At 51.7% G+C, this 23984-nt stretch overlaps 6 protein-coding genes across 6 annotated transcripts; 4 read left to right on the top strand and 2 right to left on the bottom strand.

Annotated features, from left to right (window-relative positions):
- Positions 1-132: 132 nt before the first annotated feature.
- Positions 133-3533, top strand: STEHIDRAFT_168629 (uncharacterized protein; the record flags this gene model as incomplete). The annotated part of the gene is made up of 4 exons (XM_007304280.1): positions 133-678; positions 738-827; positions 882-968; positions 1028-3533. 4 exons carry the CDS (start codon positions 133-135, stop codon positions 3098-3100), a joined length of 2796 nt encoding a protein of 931 aa, XP_007304342.1. The 3' UTR covers positions 3101-3533.
- Positions 3534-3660: 127 nt separating this feature from the next.
- STEHIDRAFT_168630 (uncharacterized protein) lies at positions 3661-7362 on the bottom strand. The gene is made up of 8 exons (XM_007304281.1): positions 7077-7362; positions 6986-7013; positions 6040-6916; positions 5672-5951; positions 5567-5597; positions 4640-5501; positions 3998-4565; positions 3661-3938 (listed from the first exon to the last, which is right to left on the bottom strand). The coding sequence occupies exons 1-8, from the start codon at positions 7315-7317 to the stop codon at positions 3808-3810; spliced, it is 3018 nt and encodes a 1005-aa protein (XP_007304343.1). The 5' UTR covers positions 7318-7362; the 3' UTR covers positions 3661-3807.
- Positions 7363-7666: 304 nt separating this feature from the next.
- STEHIDRAFT_131278 (Adaptor protein complex AP-1 gamma subunit) lies at positions 7667-10962 on the top strand (the record flags this gene model as incomplete). Its single annotated transcript, XM_007304282.1, has 13 exons — positions 7667-7688; positions 7744-7772; positions 7827-8098; positions 8161-8302; positions 8373-8546; positions 8606-8937; positions 8992-9301; positions 9365-9580; positions 9645-9942; positions 9997-10040; positions 10097-10612; positions 10687-10779; positions 10864-10962. 13 exons carry the CDS (start codon positions 7667-7669, stop codon positions 10960-10962), a joined length of 2547 nt encoding a protein of 848 aa, XP_007304344.1.
- Positions 10963-11337: 375 nt separating this feature from the next.
- Positions 11338-15005, bottom strand: STEHIDRAFT_111150 (ARM repeat-containing protein; the record flags this gene model as incomplete). Its single annotated transcript, XM_007304283.1, has 4 exons — positions 11338-12131; positions 12201-12278; positions 12347-12631; positions 12698-15005. The coding sequence occupies 4 exons, from the start codon at positions 15003-15005 to the stop codon at positions 11338-11340; spliced, it is 3465 nt and encodes a 1154-aa protein (XP_007304345.1).
- A 1714-nt stretch (positions 15006-16719) lies between these two features.
- STEHIDRAFT_157001 (P-loop containing nucleoside triphosphate hydrolase protein) lies at positions 16720-17529 on the top strand (the record flags this gene model as incomplete). Its single annotated transcript, XM_007304284.1, has 5 exons — positions 16720-16851; positions 16906-17015; positions 17079-17246; positions 17307-17449; positions 17519-17529. 5 exons carry the CDS (start codon positions 16720-16722, stop codon positions 17527-17529), a joined length of 564 nt encoding a protein of 187 aa, XP_007304346.1.
- Positions 17530-20577: 3048 nt separating this feature from the next.
- On the top strand, positions 20578-23354 carry STEHIDRAFT_168632 (uncharacterized protein). Its single transcript, XM_007304285.1, has 9 exons — positions 20578-21049; positions 21145-21222; positions 21288-21368; positions 21442-21661; positions 21740-21845; positions 21922-22069; positions 22151-22316; positions 22377-22689; positions 22803-23354. The coding sequence occupies exons 1-9, from the start codon at positions 20639-20641 to the stop codon at positions 23302-23304; spliced, it is 2025 nt and encodes a 674-aa protein (XP_007304347.1). The 5' UTR covers positions 20578-20638; the 3' UTR covers positions 23305-23354.
- Positions 23355-23984: the final 630 nt, after the last annotated feature.

Consider the following 23984-nt stretch of genomic DNA (forward strand, 5'->3'; position numbering starts at 1 on the left):
GCAAAAGAGGGAATTTGAAATCGCGTCTGAACCACGCTACCGGGGTTTTGCTGCTCGTCCTGTTTCATCAACCACGACCACGCTGGCCGGCTTTCTCTCGATACACCTTCACGCTGTACATATCGACCTCTCATGGCCGACTCAGCGCACCGCCATGGTTCCCCACCACTTTCGCCTGTTTCGCAGCTGCTTCAAGGTCTGGGGATGACACGCGAAGACCTCGTCCGCAAGAGCGACCAGATGCGCGAATTTCTCACATCAGAACGCGCAAACTCTTTTCGTGCTTTCATGCAGGACCGTGAAGAAGCCCAAGCTCCAAGTACGCCAAAGACATCTGAACGCTCTTCCCGCTCGGTTTCGCGTTCCTTTTCGACGAACGATGCATCCGGATACACTTCTCCCCCTGCTACCCCCATCAAGTCCGAACCAGTCGACCCTCCTACATCTCTCAGGAAATACGATAGTATGGAGGCTGTGATAGAGAGGCAGAATAGTCGGAAGAGCAAGAAGGGAAGGAGACACCGTCACAGCCGTAGTAGGGACTATGACGACAGTCCCGAACGATCGCGCTCCCCGTCCAACTCTTCCCGACGCAGACATTCTCTTGTCGAGTCTAGCAGCTCGCGACGCGTTTCCGACTCAGAGGACTCGCACACGACGCGTCGAAACTCTGCAAAGGTACGCCAAACATAGTCCTGATTGTAGATGTGTTCTAATTTTTTTGTGTCATGCGATAGGACCCGCCGCCTCCTGTGACACCATCCGCTGGACGGTATTATAGGGATTCAGTGTTATATCAATCCAGTTCATCACGCCCTACAAGACCGGTAGGAAGGTTCTGTTGCCTTGAACTCCAGTCAAACTGACGCTTCGTTGTGCAGAATACCTATGTCCCTCGACCCGAATCCCCATCGCCGTCGAAATCACGCTCTAGCGTTGCGTCTTCCTCTTATGCTAAAGAACGTCAAGTATGGCGTCTCACTCATAGAATCCTCGTACCCGTTCTCACATGTCTATCAACGTCTAGGTCTTTCCTCCTATCACACCTCGCCGCCCATACTACAGGGAGGAAGTTGCATCGCCTTCAATGTCGACGCCCGATTCAAGCCCGATCCGGAAAGTGAATATCGTTTCTTCTCCTGGTCCAATGGGATCTGGCGAAGAAGAATTCTCTGCATACCCGTTCACGCTTCCTCCCGGACCGTATTCACCGCACAAGCCTGACCTCCCGTACGCCGCTATCATTGGCCAGGCCATTCTTTCCTCTGCACAGCACCGATTGACATTGCAAGAAATCTATTCTTGGATCACCATCGTCTACCCCTATTTCAAGCGAAATGAACAAACTTGGATGAACTCCATTCGTCACGTGTTGAGCACGACGGTCGTATTTCGGAAAGTCCAACGTGATCGCGCCGTTGGTCGGACTTTGTGGGCAATATGGGACGCAGATCTGCCTTGCTTTGAGAAAGGTGGATTCAACAAGGAGGCGAGTGCGGAAATGGCCGAACAGAAAGCCAAGAAGGAAGCAAACAAGAAGCGTCCTGCAGAAGATATCGAGTTGCCACGCACGGGGAAGGCGAAACGCTCGAAGAAGGGCACACAATCTGCTGCTGATCCCGCACCCACTACTGAGGAGGAGGAGAGCAAAGACGCCAAGTCTGAACCTCCCGCATCACTCGCCGAGTTAGGTCTACTACCGCACCAACACTCCTACCCCATGCCTCCGCCTCCACCGCATATGGGTGTTCCACTGAGCTCCGTGGCTCTGTATTCTGGTCCCATATTTCCTGCCCCTCGTCCTGGGACCCATCATCAGCCTTATTATCCTTCTAGTTCGTATCCAGTGCCACAGCCTGGGATGACTCTTTCCGATCCATACTCATACCCTCCTCATATGCTGCCAGCCGGAGTCATCTTTCCTCCCCTTCCACCCGGCGCCGCAATTCATCAGGCCACTGCAGAGAAGGACGAACAAGAGGAGCATACCGGGGACGACGCCGCCTCTATCTCGCGTCCCGGAACATCAAGTTCGTACTACTCGACCGATGCTGATTACCTGCCTTCGTCTTCCCCTCCGTCGGTGCCACCGGTTTCTGACGGAGAGGAGATGTCTATGCCGGATTTGACGAACGGTAGCTCGTCTAGTCCTCCTGATGACGACGAAGAACCTACGGGCTCTGGTGACGAGGATGAGGCCGCTGTTCTTGACGGATCCCCCGATTTAGATATGGCAGACTATATCGTGGACGATCCTGACTCCCCTTCGAGAGACGTCTTGCCAACAGTTTCGAAAGTCTCGTCCAAGGGGAAGGGCAAAAATGTGGAGAGTCCAGAAGACGCTCACGCTCACGCACGGGCACCCAAGCTTCCACCAGTCCCTGACTCACCGAGTCTCAACCGCAAATCCAATGCGAATAATCCCTATAGACTTCGACCTGTAACCCCGCCGCCGCCTACCAACAACATCTTCCCTTCGCTCAAATCTCGCTCTCATCAACCTGCTGAACCGTCCACACCACCGAGGAAGGCTGCGGCTCGTCCTTCATCGCGAGGTTCTGCTGGACATATGATCTCCGCCGTGCGTACGCCACTGTCTCACCTTGGCGTACACATGAGTCCGTCACCGAGCCTCGCGTACTACAAGTCTAATCTCAATCCGCCACCCAACAAATCGCCACTGGGCTCGAGCGACTCAGACACGCTTCCTACGGTGTCTGCGCCGGGCGCCGCATCTTCGTCCACTTCCGCACTGCCCTACCCACCGACCGATATGACGAGTACTCCTTCCCGCGGCAGCGGCTACCGTCGCACGTCTTCCACCTTCTCGAATCCGTTTACTCCCCGCAACCTCACCCTCAGCTATCCAAACTTTGGCTCTGCATCGAACTCTCCGTTTAGAAGTACGCCGAGCGGTGGGGTATACGATCCGCATGACCCTTCCGCTATGCTGAACGATGAGCTAGCCAGGATGGGAGAGAGAGGAGCTATCGACAGTCCTTCTGGATACAGCTTTTCGGGCATGTTTGGGAAGACGAAGGGGCTTATGTACGAGAGCCCTGATGGACCGAGTCCAAAGGGGTGGAGTCGGGCGTGGTAATGACCTCGATGCTCCGTCTTGCCTTGATGCTTCCGTTGTCGTTTTTATCGCTGTCTATGTTTTGTTGCTTGCAGGTCGTGATATTTTACTTACTGTACAATATATGAAGCGTGCGTGGACGATTCTTGCTTGCTTGGCAGGACTTGAACCTGTGCCTCGACGTTACGACCCTTACGACCTCGTACCCTTTGCATCTTTTCGTACTGCATCACACCTGCGCTTGCTTTCTCATCCTGACCGTCATCTACTATATGCTGCCCCCTTTTCTCTGGCATCTACGAACACCTGTTGTAGTTTCGCACTCTGCAATTTTTCTCTTCTCTTCTCGCATTCGCGTACGTCTCGACATGCAGTACGACGAACTATAACCTGGTCCACTTCTTTTAGCCATCTTTAGCCGTTTCTCAGTTGTAGCACGGTGTGCCGATATAGCACCAATCTTCAGAATGACGTGCCCAATTTTTTTTTTTTGCCTTCGAGGTCGAGTTTGACTTTCAGCGCTTCTGATCGATATGAATGCACTGTGACCCCTGCACTCGTCTATATTCAAAGCGCTGTTACGGAGATGTACGAATATACAAACGGGTGCCTATAAGGCACATGGGGACAAGATACCAAGAATCTCGATAGTACACGGCAAGAACGAACAACGACAGCCAAGGCTTTTTACCCGAAGTTGCTGGAACACAGAACTGTGGCCCCAACTACTAATAATCCCAGGCATCGGGAGGAATCGACCGTTCACGAAGGGGAGCGCCGCCGTATAGATCTTCATCTGAATCCACTTCATCCGCAGCTTCTTCTTCTTCTGAAGGCTGATGGTCGGGGGCGACGGCATCTACAGGGGTGCGGTGCGTTGAGACATGACAGAGAGAAAAAGAGATGGAGTAGACGAACCCAGGTTTATGACTGGACGTCCAGATGCAGCGGCCAAGTAGGCACTTTCGTCGAACTGCATCGCAACGTCCTCATTCGGCGTACTCTTGGGCAGTGCTCTCTTCGGAAGTGGGGCGATGGGGCGGCCAGCAGTGGAACAAGAAGCTGCGGTAGGAGAGGCTTGAGAGGAACCAGAAGCTTCAGGAGAAGGAGAAGGAGCCCAAAATCCAGTCGGGCGGGGAGCTCCAGCGGGACGAGTGTCCTCAGCGCGACTGGTACTTGCAGCTGTCGGATGCGTAGGACGAGCGGTCGTAGAACGAGAAACTTCGGTAGGCCTAGAAGCACGCGAAGCCTGGGCAGGACGAGAGACTTGGGAGGGACGAGATCGCTGAGCGGGACGAGAAGGCTCGGCTGATCGAGAGGATCCCGCGCGATCAGTGTTGTGGCTTGTCGGAGGTGGAACACGAGGAAGAGTCGTTAGGTTGTGCAGCGAGCCCACTGAGAGTTCCGTCATGCGCGACGCGAGCGAATCGGTTTGACTGCCAAAAACCTTCACGTTCATGGAGCCATCGTTGCCTTGAAATATGTCCTGCAAAATGATGAGTGTTTGTTAACTTGTGTTCTATTGTGGGGAATTAGAGATGAAGATAGTGTTGTGCTCACCCCTATTATGTCGAGCATGTCGATTTTGCGCTTCATAAACACTGTATCCCACAACCGATCAGCCCACCCTCGGATCTCCTTTTTGAGTACAGCATAGCACTCTTGACAGTACTTGCTGTCGTCGTCTGGGTGGTACTTGCGGTAGTACTTGAGAGTCTCCGAGCGTAAGAGGACTAGGGGATCAGTCTCGCAGACCTGAAGATTGACGAAAGGAGGCAGAGGCTCCTTAATCGACGCTGCTGCTTCTTTTCGGACCTCCGGTCTCTTCTCGTCCTCCCTTGCGCACTTTGGACATCGGCGCTTGAGTTTCTTCTCGACCCAGAAGCTGACGAAAGTCGCAATAGGTTCGAGAGGAGAGTTGTTCAGGAATCCATCCTGCAGATGGCTAGCAAGCTTAGCTAACTCGTTCGTCATTGGCCCTCTGACGGCCTCTTGAGCTATCCCGTCAGAGTGTCTATAGGAGGTACGGAACTTCGCCTGCACGTAGAGCCTGTATGTCGCGGCGGCACAAATCGAGGGAATGTCGAGTTTGTGTGACATTGCTATAGCCATCATGGCGGCACGATCGATATCTTCGTCGCTCAGTCGGTTGGCAGGTACATGTTGGAGAGGTCCGGCTCTGAGGTCAGGGTCGTCGATGTCGTCCTCGTGATCCAAGTCCGCGAAGTTGTCGACAGCTGCCTGGAGCTGCTTGATCTCACCTTGGACGATATATAGTTTCTCGAGCGTAGGGGGCCAGTCCTTCTCGAGAAAGGCGATGATGTCCGCTCGGGCCTCATCAAATCGGTATTTGTTAGCCATGGCCAGGATTCGCCAGAGTTTATCTCTGTACCCCTCGAGATTGAACCGTGGGGGGAGTTCGCTACATCCGAAGTCGCCAGTCAGATGAGATAGCATGACAAGACACGATGCAAGGATGAGACGCACAGTCTGTAACCATATACAATGCGCAAGATCGCTAGTTGGGAGGGGGAAAAGTTAGAACCTTCATGGACAGGTTGGGGAAGAAAGACTGATTAAGCAGGTACATACCTTCTAGGTCTTCAGGTGCGTCCGGTAATGTAATCAGAGGGACACCATCGTACTCGTCGCAAAGGGTACTTCCGGGTGTACTCCTTAATTTGGTGGCGAAATCGCGAGAGCGCAACGCGACGACAGAGACATGGACGCGGAATATGTGAATATCTCCAACAGAAGGCGTTTCCGAGGACTGGAGGGCTACGTCTCCGTCCGGGAAGTAGAGTGTCTTATGTGGAACGACTTCAGGTCCGTTTTCGGGCCAGTCCATAGATGCACCTTCCAGCATCACCTCCTGTGAGATGGTGAACAGAGAAGTGTCAGTCTCGCCGTAACCAGTGTATTAACAATCACAGTAGATGGGGATGAAAATGCTTGCTCACGTCCATAATAAAGTTATGCGTAAAATCTTGTTTTGTGAGGACATCAACCCATAATTTGTCCGCCCAGGCATTGATCTCTTGTTTCAGAACCGTCCAGCATTGTTGGCAGTATTTTTTGGTTATTGGACGATACTTTCGGAAGTACTCAATGGTCTCCAAACGCAGGTTACCCAGAGGGTCGGGTTCACAGACTCGAAGATCAACGAAAGGAGGCAAGGGAAACTTGACTGGCCCAACATCGATATCCATTTCATCACCTACATCACCAGCCCTCTTCTTCTCCGCTCGTTCGCAGTCTCTGCACTGGCGTTTGAACTTCTTTTGAATCCAGAAGCTGACGATATAAACAAACTTGTTGAGGAGAGGCACAACGAGTGAGAATTCTGCGGGAAAGATCTTTGTGAGCTTGTTGAGATCGTTTGGGATCATATGCCGGATATTTTTAGGTCCATCATGACCGAGAGAGAATCTGCGAACGGTGCGAAAGTTGGCCTGGACGTAGAGCGTGTAGAACGCAGCGGGGAAAATCGAGGGGATTTTGTAATCGAGCGCATGTGCGAGGCCGGAGTAGGAGGCCCATTGGATATCTACGTCGCGAAACTTTCTGGGCCGAATTCGTTCAGGTGTTTCTTGTTTGAGATCGGGGTCGTCTATATCGTCCTCGTCGTCTAGGTCCGAAGTCCTGCGTGGGTTCCCCTGAAGTTGCTTCATCTCAGCCTGGGCACGATATAGGCCACTGAGTGTGGGCGGCCAGTCTTTTTGGAGGACGGCAGTACATTTAGCTTGTATACCATCAAACTTGTATTTCTTCGCCATCTCCATAACCTCCGTGAGTGATCTTCTGACTCCTTCAGCATCGAACCTGAGAGGTACCGTGCTAGGTTATGAATTACCAGTCAGATTGCGACAGGAATACGGACAAAAGAGGTTAAACCAGACAACTTACATCCCGAAGTAAACGGCCTCGAGGATTGCTGATTGAGAAAAACAGCGTTAAAGGGTGCAAAACTCATGTAGAGGTGAGACTAGGCGCGTACATGCAATATGTTCGGGTTTGTCTGGATATCTGATGAGAGGCACGTCGTCGTACTGGTCGTTACCATTTGCCGATTCGATTTTGTTTTTCAGGCTGTCGGCGAACAGACTAGAGTGTTTAGCGATAGTAGAGAGATGGACACGAAACACGGGGCCTTTGGATTCGCTCAATTTCGTAGAGGCAATGGCAACGTCTCCGTCCGCGAAGTAGAGTTTTCCGTAGCGAACAAGTTCAGAAGACATCTAGGAAATTAGCGGTCCGAGATTAAGAAAGTTTGAGCCGTCAAACAGTGGCTGAAGGGGAAAAACAAACCAGAAAGAGTACCTCAGTAATACAACCAGAAAAAAATGACGCAGAGAGGAAACCACCGGCGGTATAAAGACAACGGCGTACCTCTGGTGGATGCAAGAGCGACAACGAAGGAGAAACACCGTCCTTTGACTTCACCGCGAAGCAGGTCACGGTGTGACATGCGGAGACTATGCGGAGACGTCACATAGCGTCACATGTGACGATCTCTGGACGCGCCGGCGTGGCGAGGGAGACACTGAACGCCGAGGTTACTGTCGGGCTCGTCTCCCTTGTATTACGATGGTTTACCATAATTTGAAAGGTATGGTTTTGTATCAAGGTCGCTATGTTGACTCAGGATTGACCAAATTACGTAGCACTCATCAAGGGTATCCGAGCATGTAAGGTCAGTATGATCAGGCCTCTCGTCCCATGCATAATGACATGATGTCCCCTTTAGACTGTCGCAGATGAACGCGCTCTCATACAACAAGAGTCAGCCGCTATTCGGGCCTCTTTCAGAGAGGAGGACTCATACATGCGACACAACAACATTGCGAAGCTGCTTTACATACATATGCTCGGCTCCCCTGCACACTTTGGCCAGATCGAATGTCTGAAGCTTGTCGCCAGTCCGCGGTTCAGTGACAAGAGGCTCGGGTACTTGGGAATCATGCTACTGCTGGACGAGAGTCAGGAGGTATTAACGCTCGTGACGAATTCACTCAAGAAGTGCGTATTTCTATGTCTACAGGGTGAAGAGCATGCTGACCTGAATTGTGGCACCTTTGTAGTGATATGAACCATTCGAATATGTATGCAGTCGGCTTGGCGCTATGTACCTTCGCCAATATCGCTTCAGAGGAGATGTCTCGTGACCTTGTCAATGAGATAGAGAAATTGCTTGGTTCAAGCAATACCTACATCCGGAAGAAGGTGCGTCCTCAGCCGCACCTTGGATCTTGGCTATAATACTCGCTCTTACTCCAGTTATGCACCCAACCAGGCTGCGCTGTGCGCTCTCCGCGTCATCAAGAAAGTGCCTGACCTTACAGATCACTTCATTTCCAAAGCCAAAAACCTCCTAGCCGACCGCAACCATGGCGTACTCCTTACAGCCATTACGCTGGTCATCGAGATGGTACAAGCTGAGCCTGTATGCTTAGATGAGTTCCGCAACGTACGTGCTATTCATATGTCACCCGCGTTTGCCATTGCTCATTGAGTCATGACTCGCAGGCTGTGCCATTACTCGTCCGCCATCTCAAATCTCTGGTCACTACGGGATATAGCCCAGAACACGACGTTTCCGGCATCACGGATCCATTCTTACAAGTCAAGATCCTGCGTCTTCTTCGATTACTCGGACGTGGCGACGTCCAAGCGAGCGAAACTATGAACGATATCCTGGCCCAGGTGGCGACGAACACAGATTCTACCAAGAATGTCGGGAACTCAATCCTATACGAGACGGTACTGACTGTGCTCGAAATCGAGGCAGACAGCGGCCTGCGTGTCATGGCCATCAACATCCTTGGCAAATTCCTCAGTAACCGCGACAACAATATTCGGTACACGGTCTTATCTTTATACTGAGACTCAGTTACTGAAGGTACTCTCATTAGGTATGTCGCCCTCAATACCCTCAACAAGGTTGTATCAATGGATACAAATGCCGTTCAGCGACACCGAAACACAATCCTAGACTGTCTTCGCGATGGAGATATCTCCATCCGTCGACGTGCACTCGAGCTCTCATATGCCCTGATCAATGAGCAGAACGTCCGAATCTTGACACGGGAACTCCTCGCGTTTTTGGAGGTCGCCGACAACGAGTTCAAACTTGGTATGACGACTCAAATCAGTTTAGCCGCGGAACGGTTTGCGCCCAACAAACGGTGGCACATTGATACTGTTCTGCGAGTGTTGAAGCTGGTGAGCATGTTTATTGTACACCGGTGGTAGGTATAAACACTGACATATGGTTGCGGTGGCTAGGCCGGGAACTACGTGCGCGAAGAGATCTTATCCGCTTTCGTCCGGTTGGTGGCACACACGCCTGAACTGCAGGCCTACACTGCGTCAAAACTTTACGCTGCCCTACGCTCAGATATCTCGCAAGAGTCTCTGACTTTAGCGGCTACGTGGGTCATCGGCGAGTACAGCGAGATCATGATTGAGGGTGGCCTCGTAGACGACGAGGCACCCAAACCTGTAATTATATCTGTCCCATCCGTTAGCACCCAGTCACTAACGGTGATTCCTTTCTCAATTTCAGGTCACGGATACCGAAATCGTGGATCTCATCGTCTCCACCCTCGACTCACCATACGCCAACTATCTCACTCGTCAATTTACCTTTGCCGCTATCACCAAGATCTCTGCGAGGCCGACGACCAGTGCGGCACAACAGGACCGCATCGCCGCCATTCTGGCGTCGTACACCACAAATATGGAGCTTGAGCTCCAGCAGCGTGCGGTAGAGTTCGCGAGCTTGTTTGCGCTTGGTGATCTTAGGGCCGGTGTGCTGGAGCGCATGCCGGCACCGGAGTTGAAGGCTACTGTGTCGGGTGTTGGTAAGGCATATTTCTCGTCAAATCGCGAAACATGGTTGCTGAATACTATTATAGTGAGCGAGAACAAACCTGTGGGATCAACGCGGACAGGGAAAGACGTGCGTGATACAAACACTTTGAGAACGACAGAGTACTGACCCTCCAGTCTCCATAGGCTGATCTTCTAGGGGACGAAATCGCCCCGTCTGGCCCAGCGCCGACCGTTGTTCAACCTAACATTCAAAGCAACCAAGACCTCCTTGCCGAGATTTTTGGTGGCTCATCGAACGAGACCACCCCAGCTCTCTCCATCAATCCATCAAACCCCTCAGCCGCCACTCCCGCACCGAAGAAATCCGCCGTCGACGACATCCTCGGTCTCTTTGGCTCTACGCCCTCTCCCGCCCCAATGTCTGCAGCTGCCTCTCCCTCACCTTCGAGCCTCTTCGCCACTTCATCTCCCGTACCATCGTCGTCCCCTGCTCCACCGCCACCACAGGCCGCACCACCACACGCCCCAGCCGCAAGCAAGCTGCAGTCGTATACCGCGTATGATGCGAATGAGTTGTTCGTGACGTTGACGCCACAGACGTCGCCGCAGAGGCCTGGGGTTGTTTTAATACTGGCTAGGTTTCAGATGAAGGGGTCGACGCCTGCGACGGGTTTGAACTTCCAGGTTGCTGTGCCGAGGGTGAGTTCGGACTGGTGTTTATGAGTAGAAGTCTCCGTACTCCGTACTGACTTGTCTGCTTCGCCACACAAAAGACACAACAATTGCAGATGCAACCAGTGTCGAACCCTGACGTTCAACCGGGAGCGACAGAAACTCAGCAAATGCGAATCTTGGCTCCTGCAGGTGTAAGTCTACCAGCTTTATTTCCATCCTTCTCAAGTCACTCCATGATTGCTTACTCTGCTTTTTCTTTTTTTGAACCAATACAGAGCAACATCCGCCTCCGTCTTCGAATATCCTACAACCTCGGCGGCCGAGCCGTCCAGGACCAAGTAGACTTTGCTGGATTCCCTGCGGGTTTGACCTGAGGAGTTCCACACGTTCATGCGTTCATGCGTTCACGAGCTCTTGTAGTAACGACGAGGGAACGAGCGTTGAAACCTTGCAGCCGTAAATTCAGATCCTCCCGTGGACTAGAGGGAATTGTTTGATTCAGTTTGTCGGATGTGGATTGGATGAGACTAATGAAGGCCTTGATGGTGATTCTTGTAGGAGTCGGACCGACTTACTTAGTACCTACACGAGGGATGGATGAATCGAGTGATATACACAGAAGGTACTGGTACATAGAAAGGCATATAAATGAAACTAGTATCCGCATAATCTCATACGCGACGCGACAAACACCATGACACTGGCAAAGGGAAACCGACCGAGATAAACAAACGCACGGTGTGAAACGTCTAGATGAACACCTGTAAAGGATGCCTATCATAAACATTCTGCCCCTCGCTCAACTCCGACAAATCCGGATAAAACGGCACCAGCGCATCTTCCGCCCCAAGATACAGCGCATTATAAACCCTCCAATACACCTCCCTGACCTTCCTCGCCGGATGGAACAGACCCTGAAGGACATAGTTCAACAGCACGCCCGGCCCCAGCGTCACCCTCATCGCCTCGATCGCGTCCATGACCGCTCCGATAACGTGCGGCGAGGTCTCGAAACAGTTCGGCCAGACGAGGTTCATGAGATGCATCATCGAGTCTTCGCAGCCGAGACCGGCGACACCGAGCGCGAGATGTTTGACGATCGTGCTTGCCGTTTGACGATGCACGAGATCACGGTCCGTCAGTGCGTCTTCGAGCATGGTGACGACCGAGTCGACATAGTAAGCCGATTGAGGACCGACATACTCGAACACGAACGAGAGGGCTTTCAGACAGCCCGTGCGGACGTTGAGTTCGGCGGTACGATATTCGTTGAGGATGGCGGGGATGCAGGTGAAGGGACCGCAGGTCTCGGCGACGATGGCGATGGCGACGGTACTACACACTCGGGACTGACGTTCTTGGACGCGGAGGTTGGTGAGGAGGACGGAGAGGACGTCTTGTGGACCGAGCGATTTGGCGATGTAGCCGAAGGAGTTGACGGCCGCGCGACGGATGCCTTTCTTGTGCGCTTTGAGGAGATCGAGGAGCTCGAAACAGATACGCATCCATTCGCGAGCGGGGACGAACTCGGCACCACGATCGGCTGGAAGAGGGAGGGGGTATGTGGCATTAGTATGAAGTGGAAGATAGTAAAACTAAGAGAAAGGCTCACCGATACGACCGATCAAGTTGATGGATGCTTCCTGCACCTTCTCGTGACGGTTACGAAGAATAGGTGTCATCCGGGGCACTGAAAAAAAAACGTCGACCAGTTAACAAATTGTACGATCAAGAGAACATACGGTTGAATCGACTCACAAAGATCCTTTACAGGTGGGTTCATCTGTGTCATACCCACGACGTTGGCGATAGCACCCTCAGCAGCGATGATACTACCGAGTGTATCAGGATACTCCTCTCCCAACTGCTCGAACAACACCAAGCCGAGTTTGCTCAGCAGTTGGTCCTCGCCACACTGCTTGATCACCACAGCCAACCGCGTGGTGAGATCGGCAGCCTGTTGGCGGACTTTCGCACTCTTATTATTGAGACGCCAAAGGATCGTCGAGACGATCTGGGTCAAGTATGGCTTGACGCGGATACCTGGGGGAGAAAAGGGGCCGTCAGCAAAGGAAGCCATGAAAAGTCGGCAGTGGTGTGAAGACTTACCAAGAGCATTGACGACGGTTCCAAACCCATCCAACATGACCTGGTCCTCTGTCGTCTGCTCCTGGAACGAGTAGATAATCCCGTCGACCAACCTAACCTCCAGCCTCTCATCGATATCCGACGCTCCCAAACTCGCCACAACCTTCGTGATCGTCTCCATAACCATCTTCCTATACGGCTCCGCCTCGTCCTTCAGCTCATTCACGATCCTCCCAATGATTTCCGCCGCTCCCGCCTTCTGAGCCAACTCGACCGTCGTCTCCACGACCTGTCGGTAGTTCCTCCTATCGAGCGCCATGCGCCTGACCCAGAATGCCTTGAAGAAGTCTGGGAGGATATCCTTGCGAATATAGCCTGGCGTGACACCTTCGGTGGCGGCGCACTGCTTGACGACTTTGAGAACGATCTTCTTCATCTCTTCGTCTGACGTTTGGAACTCTCGGATGAGGATGACAGTGACTTCTTTGGTGTAGTAAGAGGCGTATTCCGGGTCCATGAGGGGGATGATGAAACCAATGGCCTTGAGGAAGGCGGCAAGACCTTTACCACGGTGAAGACGGATACCGAGCCAAAGGGGCTTGAGGACGTTGTCGAACGATTCGATACCGTAGGGAGCAGCGGCTTCGGCGAGGGCAGCCAATCCGAGTGCAGTCATGGTTCGGACCTTCTGCTGTTCGTCCGAGAGACCGTGGGCGATACAGTCCACGAGATTGCGGAGGTGGGGGAGTACGGCGCAGCCCATCATGATCGCAATCTGCTGAACAATACGGATACCGGTGTGGCGAGCCTGCCACGACTTCTTGGAACGACAGACGGCTTTCAAAAAGGGCAGGAGCGAGGGAATACCGAGAGCAGACGCTACGACTGAGAATGCACGGGCTGTGGTATTACGGACATATTCGTCGGCGTGGTCTATATCGGGTCGCATGGTGGAAATCATATGCGCAAGACCAGCAGCTTTGGACAAGTTGGAGATAATCTCGCGTCCTTCGACACGGGCGTAGTAGTCTTCGTCAATGAGCAAGGGCTCAATGACGACGAGAATTTTGTGGACGTACGGCCTAACGAGATCATCGAGTTTGTAGAGGACACGGTCAATGACCTTGACGAGCAAGTGACGCTCTTGATCCTCGAGGGTCCGTTCCATAAGAAGAGGGAGAATCTTGTCGAAGAGGGGACCTGCGCCAAAGTCGCGGGCCTTGTCGGTGATCTGCCGCAGAGCGGTCTTTCGAACGGGTGGCGTGCCGTTCTTGATTTTGAGAAGCAGGCGCATAATCTTGCGCTCCTTCATCTCGTCGACGGAGAGTTCTGTCTCGTCCTCCTCCTTGAGAATTTTGGCAAAATATTGAGCATCCTCCGCCTTGAAGAACGCGAGGTTGCCGACGCCAGGAATATCTGTGGGTAGTTCGGGTGCAAGACCGGCAGCAGCAGCCATTGCTGCTGCATCAGAGCTCTCTTGAATCTGGAAGCCACCAAGGTCGGCGACGGGGGTCGCCTGGAGTTTCCTAGGAGCGACAGAGGGAGCATAGCCGGGAGGTGGGGTGACAATGGCGTATCCCTGAGAAGGCAAGACAGCGTCGAGTTCCTCGTCGGTGAGATAGCGGTTGTGCTTCTCCTCCTGCATGAAGCCTGGCGCGTTCATGATGATAGGCGTCATGGGTACTTCGACGGGGCCTTGGCCGGCAACGGGTGTCTGGTCCCAACGAGAACGTTTGGGAGTCTCTCCAACAGCAGCGACATCAGCAGGAGTAGCGTCCCACCTTGACCGTCTCTTTTTCGGCGCTGAGGCCTCCAGAGCCTCAGCCGACCACTCTCCAGGTGCCTCGTTCTCCTTCTTCTCCTCTGCCTTCTCCGGCTCCGCGACGTCCCACCGACGCTTGCGCTTCTGTCCAGCAGCGGCCGCATTGGCAAGCTCCTGCGCGGCCTCCTCGATGTCCTTCGCAGGCGGCGTCTTGTCGAGGTCCATCTTCATCTTGCCCTCTTCCCTGTCCTGCTTCTCCTTCTCCTCGATAGCTCTCCTCACCCTCTGCTCCTCCTTCTCCAACCTCTGCAGCCTCATAGCCTCCTTATATCCTCCCTCGCCTTCGGCACCCTCTTCTCCATCCGCAAAAGCATCGGCAGACTCGTTCGCAGTGCGGTTGAATCGTCGTTTGTGGTAGTCGCCCTGGCGCTGAGCAATCTGACGTTTCGAGGCCGTCTCTGCGAAAGGGTCGACGTCCTCTTCCTCGGCGAGCTCCTCGAACTCCCTGAGAACGTCCTTCGGGGCGGTGAAAGAGTCGATGAGCCGGGGTGAATTCGGAGCAGACATTGTGGTTGACGTGAAAGGAGTGGTCGTGGTCGTGGCAAGAGCCTGAGCAAGACAGACTCGACTTCGAGCAGAGTTCAGGCCGGCGATGACTAAGCGCGATGTGGCGCTTAAACACGTGGCAGGAGACGAGCAAGGCGGTGGCGTGAACAAGTTCAACCACGATCAGCCACGATCATTGTGGGACCAAGCGATGTCTTCACCCGAAGTTGACCGTTTCGTGACGGTGCATTCAGCGGTTCCGCTCTCTGTTGGTCCAACGCCGTTCGATAAGATCCTATTGTTCGCTTAGGATGGCCGTGTGGCATGGCCTGTTGAAGCCCAAATTGTTGCGCGCGATCACACCAGCAAATGTGACAAGCTGTTTTGGCCAGTTTTGGCCAGTTTGCTCGGTTTTTCTCGGTTCTGAAGAACGGACAGTTCGGGCGAGTTTGGATTTTGAAGGAATATTTTCCAAAACTCAGTGAAACTCACAGGAACCGCGAAACTGAACGAAACCACAGATATAAAAAATGCCCAAAACAATCATACTCGACGTAAACTACTAAACTGAAAAAGAGGTGAAACTGCGGTTTCTCTACAATAGCACTCCTGCACTCTGACGATCTCGTAAAGGCCAAGACGCGACTCTACGCGTACCGACCAATTGCTACTCTACGACACTTGCTTCCTCACTAGTAACCATCCCTCATCGCATGCATCATTCCGACTGGGTCACCGGTTAGCATAAACATGGCGGCTTGCTATCGCAGTCCCCGTGCCCGCCAACGGTGAAAGACCGTGCAATGGCGACAATCTCGTTAGTCCGAGCAAAAGAACACCGCCGCTGTAAGACTCGAGTTTGGCGTTAGTAGCCAGCGTCATGGGCCGGGCCTCATGTTCAAATTGTCCCTTTGAGGTGTGAAGCTCATGGCGGGAGGGCACAAAAGCAGGGAGCGACTGAACTCTGCAAGATCGACTTTATAAGTCAGACGATGACGATAGCGGGATAGGCCGAGCGGAGTTGAAAATCCTGAATATCATCGACGCGCGTCGCGTCCAGTCGCGTCGTTCTCTGTCGTTCTCTCTTCCCGCCACGACAACGACTCATGTTGTCCCCCTCCCTCGCAGCACCTTTCAAGAATCCGAGCTTAATCCTCAATTCTACCTCCCACACGGGCCGCTGGAGATGCCACGGCTCTTCGATAGAATCAAGGCAGCGGACAGCGAGCGGCGAACAGTGAACTCGCGACCGTGATTTGGGTCTAACGGTCAGCTCCACATCTCACTCCCAATGTCCCACATAATTATAATCCCTCACCTTTCCCTGTAGCTCGTCATCAACCCTTCGAACGTACTCTGTTGTTCCCAGTGTGCGTCATTTTTCTTCTGTGGTCGTGATTTCCACCATGCGGCTTTTGGCGTGTTTAATTTGGCTCTGGGTACGTGTCATTCTGAGCTGTTTGATTACCGTTTGGGCACCAGGGTTTTCGTATGGTCGAGAGCTCGTGATTTGGCGACGAGAATAGGAGGCGCTGTAGGTCGGCGATGTGTCTGCACAGGTAGCAAGTCTGGGATATCGTACTGTAATATCATGTATTGCCTGTCCACTGTACCGAGGAAATAGTTGGGAAATACACGCAGAAAATCAGACTCTCCGAAACTGTCCGTTGTGTGAAACTGCGCGAAACCGTTCAAACTTGCCCAAACAGGCCAAAACAGGTTGTCAGATTTGCTGATGTTGGAGATTTTCGTCGATGATGAGACGAAGTTGACGCTGCACGGTCTGCAGCAACACTTCGTCAAGTTGGAGGAAGTCGGGAAGAACAGGAAATTGAACGAGCTCCTTGACACGCTTGAGTTCAACCAGGTGCGTATCTCACTCATCTCAGAATCAATGCAGTGTGTTGACATCTTGTTCCAGGCCGTCATCTTCGTGAAATCTGTTGCGAGGGCGATCGAGTTGGACAAGCTGCTCGTTTCGTGCAATTTTCCCAGTATCAGTATTCACTCCGGCCTCGCACAAGAGGAGCGGTACGTTTTTGCTCTGGACGTCGGCCTGGAGGTCTTAAACTGATGCCACTTTCCGACTCATAGTATAAGCCGCTACCAAGCGTTCAAGGCGTTTGAGAAGCGTATCGTTGTCGCCACCGATATTTTTGGGCGTGGCATCGATGTTGAGCGTAGCATCGATTTTGAGCGTGTCAACATCGTCGTCAATTACGACTGCCCCCCGGATGCAGACAGCTATCTTCATCGTGTGGGGTAAGTGTCATCTCCGTTCGAGCCGTGTATTCTCTGATTGACTGAGTTCTCTTTTTTCAGTCGTGCTGGACGATTTGGAACGAAGGGTCTCGCCATCACTTTCCAGTCATCGGAGGCGGACCAGCAGGTGATGGCGACCATCCAGTCTCGGTTCGAAGTTGCGATCCCTGAGCTTCCCGAGCACATCGATCCTGCTAGCTACAGTGAGTGTTCTCCCATCGTTCGCGTGCACAAGTTGTTTCTGTAATGCTGACAACCTCTCCTCCGTGCAGTGACTTCTTAATCGCTTTTTTTCCACCTTGTTTTTTGTTCTCTTCCGAGTCTGCTGTCGTATACACTGTCATCCCGTTTTAGCCTACCCCATGTCACTGTCTTCTGTGCCGTTTTTACTCGCCCCATCAGAACTCTTGGAAATCCCTGAGAGGCCCTGAGAAGCCCTGAGCGGCCCTGACGATCCGTTCCGTGAAAGTCCGTGAGGTCTCGAGAGCTCGTCAGGGCCTGTCAGGGCTGTCAGGGCGTCTCAGTGCGGTCAGTGCGATTCTGGTCGCTGTGTGGCACCCGAAAAGTAGCAAAAATTCATATATATATTCGTATGTCTATATGTACTCTGATAATAGACAGTAACCGGCAGCTTTCTCGTTCAATCCAAATTTCATTAATCCTACATAACCCTTATCCTACATGTACTCGGAAACTTGGTTCCTTGACAGTGATCAATTGTGCGAGGGAGACGAAAGTGGATGCACTGCGTAGGGAGTAATGTAGATGGAAAGTTGACGTTAGCTACGGAAAGAGCAAAGAGTTGTTTCGTACGCACGGTGTAATCAAGAGCATCCAGTCCTCTCTGATCATGTCCCAGTGCATGCAATAGGCTCTTAGCCGATAGAACTGCCAGAGGCATAAGAGAATGACGTGAAAACCAAGCACATGGAGAAGGAGGGTAGATGAGGAGGGACCGTAAAGAGCGTTCCGGTGAGGTGTTTGAGATGGGAGCAGAGATAGAGATGGTGATTTGACTCACAAGAAGTGCATCGTAGTTCACCGAACACGCCCCAAGCCCGAGCACGTTGACGAGATGCGCACCTAGGTCATAAATGGCTGACGCTGACTCTGATCATTCTTCTCACTCACAGTCTTGCGTGCGCAATTCTCTCTCACCCACCTAAGCGATTTTGAGCAACGTCATTCGGCGGATCATGTCTTCCAGCTTTCAGCCATGGCCATCAACAAGAGAGTCGTGTCGGCTTGGTTGAAAATTGTGGTACAAAGAGCCCAGAGCGTACTGAATAGCTTCATGAAACGAGTTCGGTACGCACCTAGAAGAACGGGCCTGACGACGAACGATACAGAGATCGGGAAGAACGTCTCTACGAAGAACGAGCGAGAGGCAGCGAGCGGTCGCACGGCCGTTGACGTTGAACGCAGGGCAAACAAACGTCAACAAAGCCGACTCCAGCCTTTCGCTTCCTCTTCTTGCTCCCTCTCTCGTTGAAGTCCTCATCGAGCTCTCTGACTCTTGCCAACCCGTCCCAAGTGCAGATTTATATCCACCTGCCTCGCAACTTCGCCACAAACACAAAGAATCGACGTCCAAGCCAGTCCGTCGCTCCTCTCGGCTCGACATCATGTCAATGCGCCACCACACTGCCAGGTCAGGCTGACTGACTTGGCTCATACAATCGTTCATGGACTACGACTGGTCTACGTCAACAAGCGCTGACATAACATCGGAAGACTGCGAGGGCTGGGATGAAAGATTGTATAGAATGCTGGGAGGGTGAAGGTGAGACTTTCTCTTCAATCATCATCTTGTCGGAGGCGGATCTCGTATATCGTTTTGAATACTTGATATAGGTGTGTCCGTGTGGCTGGCGTGCCCTTTTTTTCTGACTGTCTCGACTGTATGAGAGCAAAGATGAACACCGCTCGTTGTTGACCGCCTACTTTGATATTGCACGAGCGCTGACATTCGTGGCATCTCCTTCCACTCCTTGCCTCCAGCCGTCCACACTCGCTACATCATCTCCAAGGTACGTTTCAAGTATGTTCTGCTCCTTCGTCTTAACAGAATCCACAAATAACAAAGCTGGATACATAGAATACTCGTCCCGAATCACGCCCTTGGAATATATCCAACACTTTGCGGAGCACGAAAGCTGTTGCAGTTTAACTGTGCACACCAAGGATGCTCACTTCCTCGCGGCTTTGTAGCTTGTTGATAACGGTGGCGATTCTGAGCACGAGCACGACCATTTGCTCAGGTAAGTTGCAGGCATCCCTACAGCTCTACATATGCACTCCGTACCTCTGTCCTGTCCTTCCAAGTACCTTCCGTTCGCTCCATCTATTCGCAGCATTCCCGTATGACACCGCAATGTCTTCTCGCTCCCCGTCACCATTCTCTGTCCCCTTCCTCCACCATGTTCTGTACCATGGACAACGGGCCATGGATTCAAACGGTCCTGAAGAGACCCCGATTCTCCCTGCTTGTCCCGTGGAATTGTGTATATCATATCTCCATATACATCTCGAGGCTTGAAGACCACGGGTCTCAGTAGTAGGTACTTCGAACGACCCGCTGTCTATCCCTTCTTTTCAGGGAGCGAGAACTTTAAGTTGTTGCTGTGCTAGTTTGTACAGGAGACGTTCTCCCACTTTCATCGGCTCATAGCCCATCCAACTTTTATGTCGCATCGATGTACTGTACGGTATAGTAGTCTCAGAAAGGTCCTGCCCTTTGTAGTCAGGATTGCGATGTACATATGAATATATATATGAATTTTTGCTACTTTTCGGGTGCCACACAGCGACCAGAATCGCACTGACCGCACTGAGACGCCCTGACAGCCCTGACAGGCCCTGACGAGCTCTCGAGACCTCACGGACTTTCGCGGAACGGATCGTCAGGGCCGCTCATATGGTGGACCATAAGTTACGGTTCGGATTTCGAATTTTCCCCTTCTGCCGGCCGTTGTTTGGCCTCCCGATCGAGTGAGCCCTGCCAAGGCCTCTGCTGGGACCCTCGGCACCCCTACTAGATATCCATGACAGATTGAAAACTCACTGTGCATACTCAGATCTCTTACACATTTCCTGTTCACAGTACAAAATCACTGTTGAAACATGCATTGATACTGTGAGCAACTGGAGCTCTGAGCGAGAACAGTATGCTATCGCCCAACCAGAAACAGTAAGTATCAACAACTGCGAACTGTGGCAAATGGTGTGGCGCGATTCCGGATCGCAGGAGGGAAATTCCGGCGGAGTTTGTATTCTCTATGCGACGCGACGCGTTGCAATAAGACGTGTCTTGCCTCTCGCTCGCGTTCTTGTTCGTTCGCGTTCTTGTTCGTGCTTGTCTTGCGCGACATTGCTTGCTCTCGTGTCTCCTGATGCCTGAGCTCCCGGAACTTCTTGCAACAGTGCAAAGCTGTCATTACTCCATAGATCATCTCGAGGAGAAAACTGGCCAAAAGATCTGGGGCTCACCTCTGCATCAGATCTATCATGACCCTTCGTCAGAAGAGCGCCGCGCCTCGTCAAAAGCTAGCAGCCATTTTGTCAAGGAGCTCACAGAGGATCTAGCTCCTTCAATCATACGTGGATCTGCTAAGGTCAATCAAACACCTCTTTGGCCTCGTGTCCCTGAGACATGTCCGACCTTGGACGACCTAGCCAAACCTCGGTCGGAACGGGAACCATATCAGTTTATGCCGAGAGGGGAGTTGTCCAAGCTCACTTTGCAAGATGTGACCGGCACTCCTCGCACTCTGATTATTAATTTCGGTGTTATGCTTGCACAGGTATAGTTGATTATAAATACCTTGCTCTGTTCTGTGTTCTCTCTGAATCCGCATTCATCTGCTGATGTTCGTTTCACTCTGATCTTCATTTCCAGCTGCAGTTCTTGCTCCATACCTCCCTTCAAGTCTACACAGCAAATCAATGGGTGAATCTCAAGAAAACACCGCTTTCCGTGAGTTGGGCCATTTCGAGTCTGCTGTCCCTGACTTGGAGAGCTAAAAGTTGAGGAACTGATAGGCCCGCAAGTTTTGCATCACTGTTGCATTCGTCTTCGAGCACGTCACCCTTGGTTTCCTTACACGTAGCCATCTTTTTCAGGTACGGATAACATTTCTCGTCTCTCTGCATTCTCCTCTACGTCGCATTGTGCTCTAACCATGTCCGTTGACAGGTTTACTGGGCAAATCGCCTCTCGGAGCTCCCGATTCGTCATATATCATTTGTTGATGATTATGACACATTTCTCCAGTGTGTTGTTGATTGGATCTGTCGCCGGCGGGGAGCCCACTGTCAGCGCTGGAAGGTGTTGGCCATGAACGTAATTCGAAACGCGTCAGATATTTTCGGAGGGATCGGGAAGTATCTGGTGCAGGAGCTATTCTTTATGGCTGGTAACTATTCTGTTCAAGGATATGCTTTTTCTCAGATCACAATGCTCATGCCTCTTTCGATTATTTCACTGCATTTAGGTCTTAGCCTATCACTGACAGAAGCCGAGGTATTCGATAACCCTTCGCGGGTTGCTCGATTTCTCATGGCTTACCTCCAGAAGATTATCGAGAATCCTTCTATGTGGTAAGCCTCTCCCTCACCATAACTGTGCTTCTCCTTTGTCTTTGTTCGCGCTAAACACCATTCACTGTTGTGTCAGGAAAAAAATCGTTCAGCCTGCTATGCATGGGACTGTCATGGCGCCCACAATAAAGCAGCGTCTATCCTATGGTAAACTTCTTCGTATCTGGGGCAAAATGCAGGTCGCTGTACCAATGCGTTTTGCAGGTCTCGCAGACGCATACGAGGCAAGTATTTCTCCTGCACCTTCATGGATCCATGGATCGTATCCGCAACGGCCTACTCATGGTACTCCTTCATCTTCATAGAAAAATCGCGAATTCGATGTCTTCGACTTTGACTATATCCGTGACGCGTTGAAGCAGCCTCATCATTTGGGCCACCTCATCCTCTCACCACATACTCAAGAAAGGCTCCCGGAAGTGTCGTCTTCTGCAGTGGACGATCCACTTACTGCATATTTCAGACGCGAAGGTGGGTCTGTACTCTGGTATCTCATCGCTTGTCAAATTGACCTACTCACATTCATAACAGGTCTCAGCCTAGACGATACCCATCTCCAGGAGGACGCTTATATTCAGTTATTCAATCCTCGTTCTCAACTGCGATCCCTATCTCGCCGCACGACCTTCACCTACGACCATTCCGATGCCGGCTATGTCTGGTCGGTTACCTCCATCGACAACAGCACTGTCCAATCCGGAACATTCAGCGCTGTTTTGTGGCTCAAACGTCTTTCGCGTTCCTTCAATTGGGCCGTTACTCATTCAATCGACGTCGCTGTGGGCCCATTGGAATTCTGTGGTAATGCTATAGTCCAGAATTCCGAAAATGGCCGCACCAAATAGTACGCACCTTCATATTCATCCATTCGTTTCCCGTTTTCAATGCTTGTGTCGATGCTCTGTGTGGTTTTGACTTATGTTCACTTACTCTTTGACATCTCTCTCTTCTCTGTAGTGTGCTTACCGGATATGGAGATCCTAATGCTCGTGTACCCGATCGCTATAAGATCCGGGCAGTCGTTTCGAACCAGTGCAAACTACTTCGTACTCGATCTGAGATCAAACGCAAGCACGGAATCCCGTCAGTCCTTCCACGGGAGCCCAAGGCGCGTGAGAAGACAAAGGCCTATCTGGAGAAACTCATGAAGCGCAACCGGGCAGAGGTAGACAAGGGTATTAGGGATAAGCTTGCTGTTATTGCGCCGTCTCTTTCTCTTTCATCTTCCTTCCACTCGTCCTCCACTACATCGTCACGCCTGCCATTGTCTACTGAGATTGTTAACAGTCCCCCAAAGAAGGTTGTCCGCAAGCGCAAGTGCGCAGATCTATATGTTCAGGAAGGGAGCAGCGAGAATTTGGCGGTTTTGAATGGTGGAGGAAAACGTAGATGCGTCAGTCGTGGCTTAGAGTTAAATACCAAGGTTCATCCGGACGATGCACATCTCTTCTACTTCTAGCTCTCTTGAACTCTCTACTGTCTCTTTTTATGTCTATCTGTTATCTGTTCATCTCGTCTCATCCTTTTTTTACTTTACACCTTCAGCTTGTGTTGTGCCGCTCTGCTATAATATATTCTGTATTCTGCCTAGTATTGCCAGCTTCCAAATCTGAAAGGACCCAACACTGAGAGATGAAGAGAACTAAAGCCTCAGATGTACTGATGAGAAGATTATCTGTGCATGTCTGAATATGCAAACTGACTTGGACACTGGCAACACTATAGTAGTCGCGAAAATATATCATCCACTCATTCACATCAGTTGTATGATTTATGTAGGTAGGAAAAATACCAATCACAGTCATTTCTCAGAGTGTATAGTGTTGGACAAGTGATCCATGACCTGGAGCAATTCAGCTAAGATATTCGATCTCACCACCGCTTGACCACTGGCTCCCAAAAAGGCAAGTGGCGGGCGTTGTGGCACTGGCGTGAGGCGTAGCAGTAACAAACCACATGTGAATACATGTCATCCACTCATTCACATCAGTTCTATGATTTATGTAGGCAAGAAGTATATACATTGGAGTGATATTACGGTTTGTGCAAGGTTGCGCACAGGATCCATGACCTGTAGTAATTCGAGTCCGGAAATTCTACCTGCCTCAGTGACGACCCAAAAAGGCAAGTGGCAATACT

The sequence above is a fragment of the Stereum hirsutum genome, assembly GCF_000264905.1.
Source record: "Stereum hirsutum FP-91666 SS1 unplaced genomic scaffold STEHIscaffold_7, whole genome shotgun sequence".
NCBI lineage: Eukaryota > Fungi > Basidiomycota > Agaricomycetes > Russulales > Stereaceae > Stereum > Stereum hirsutum.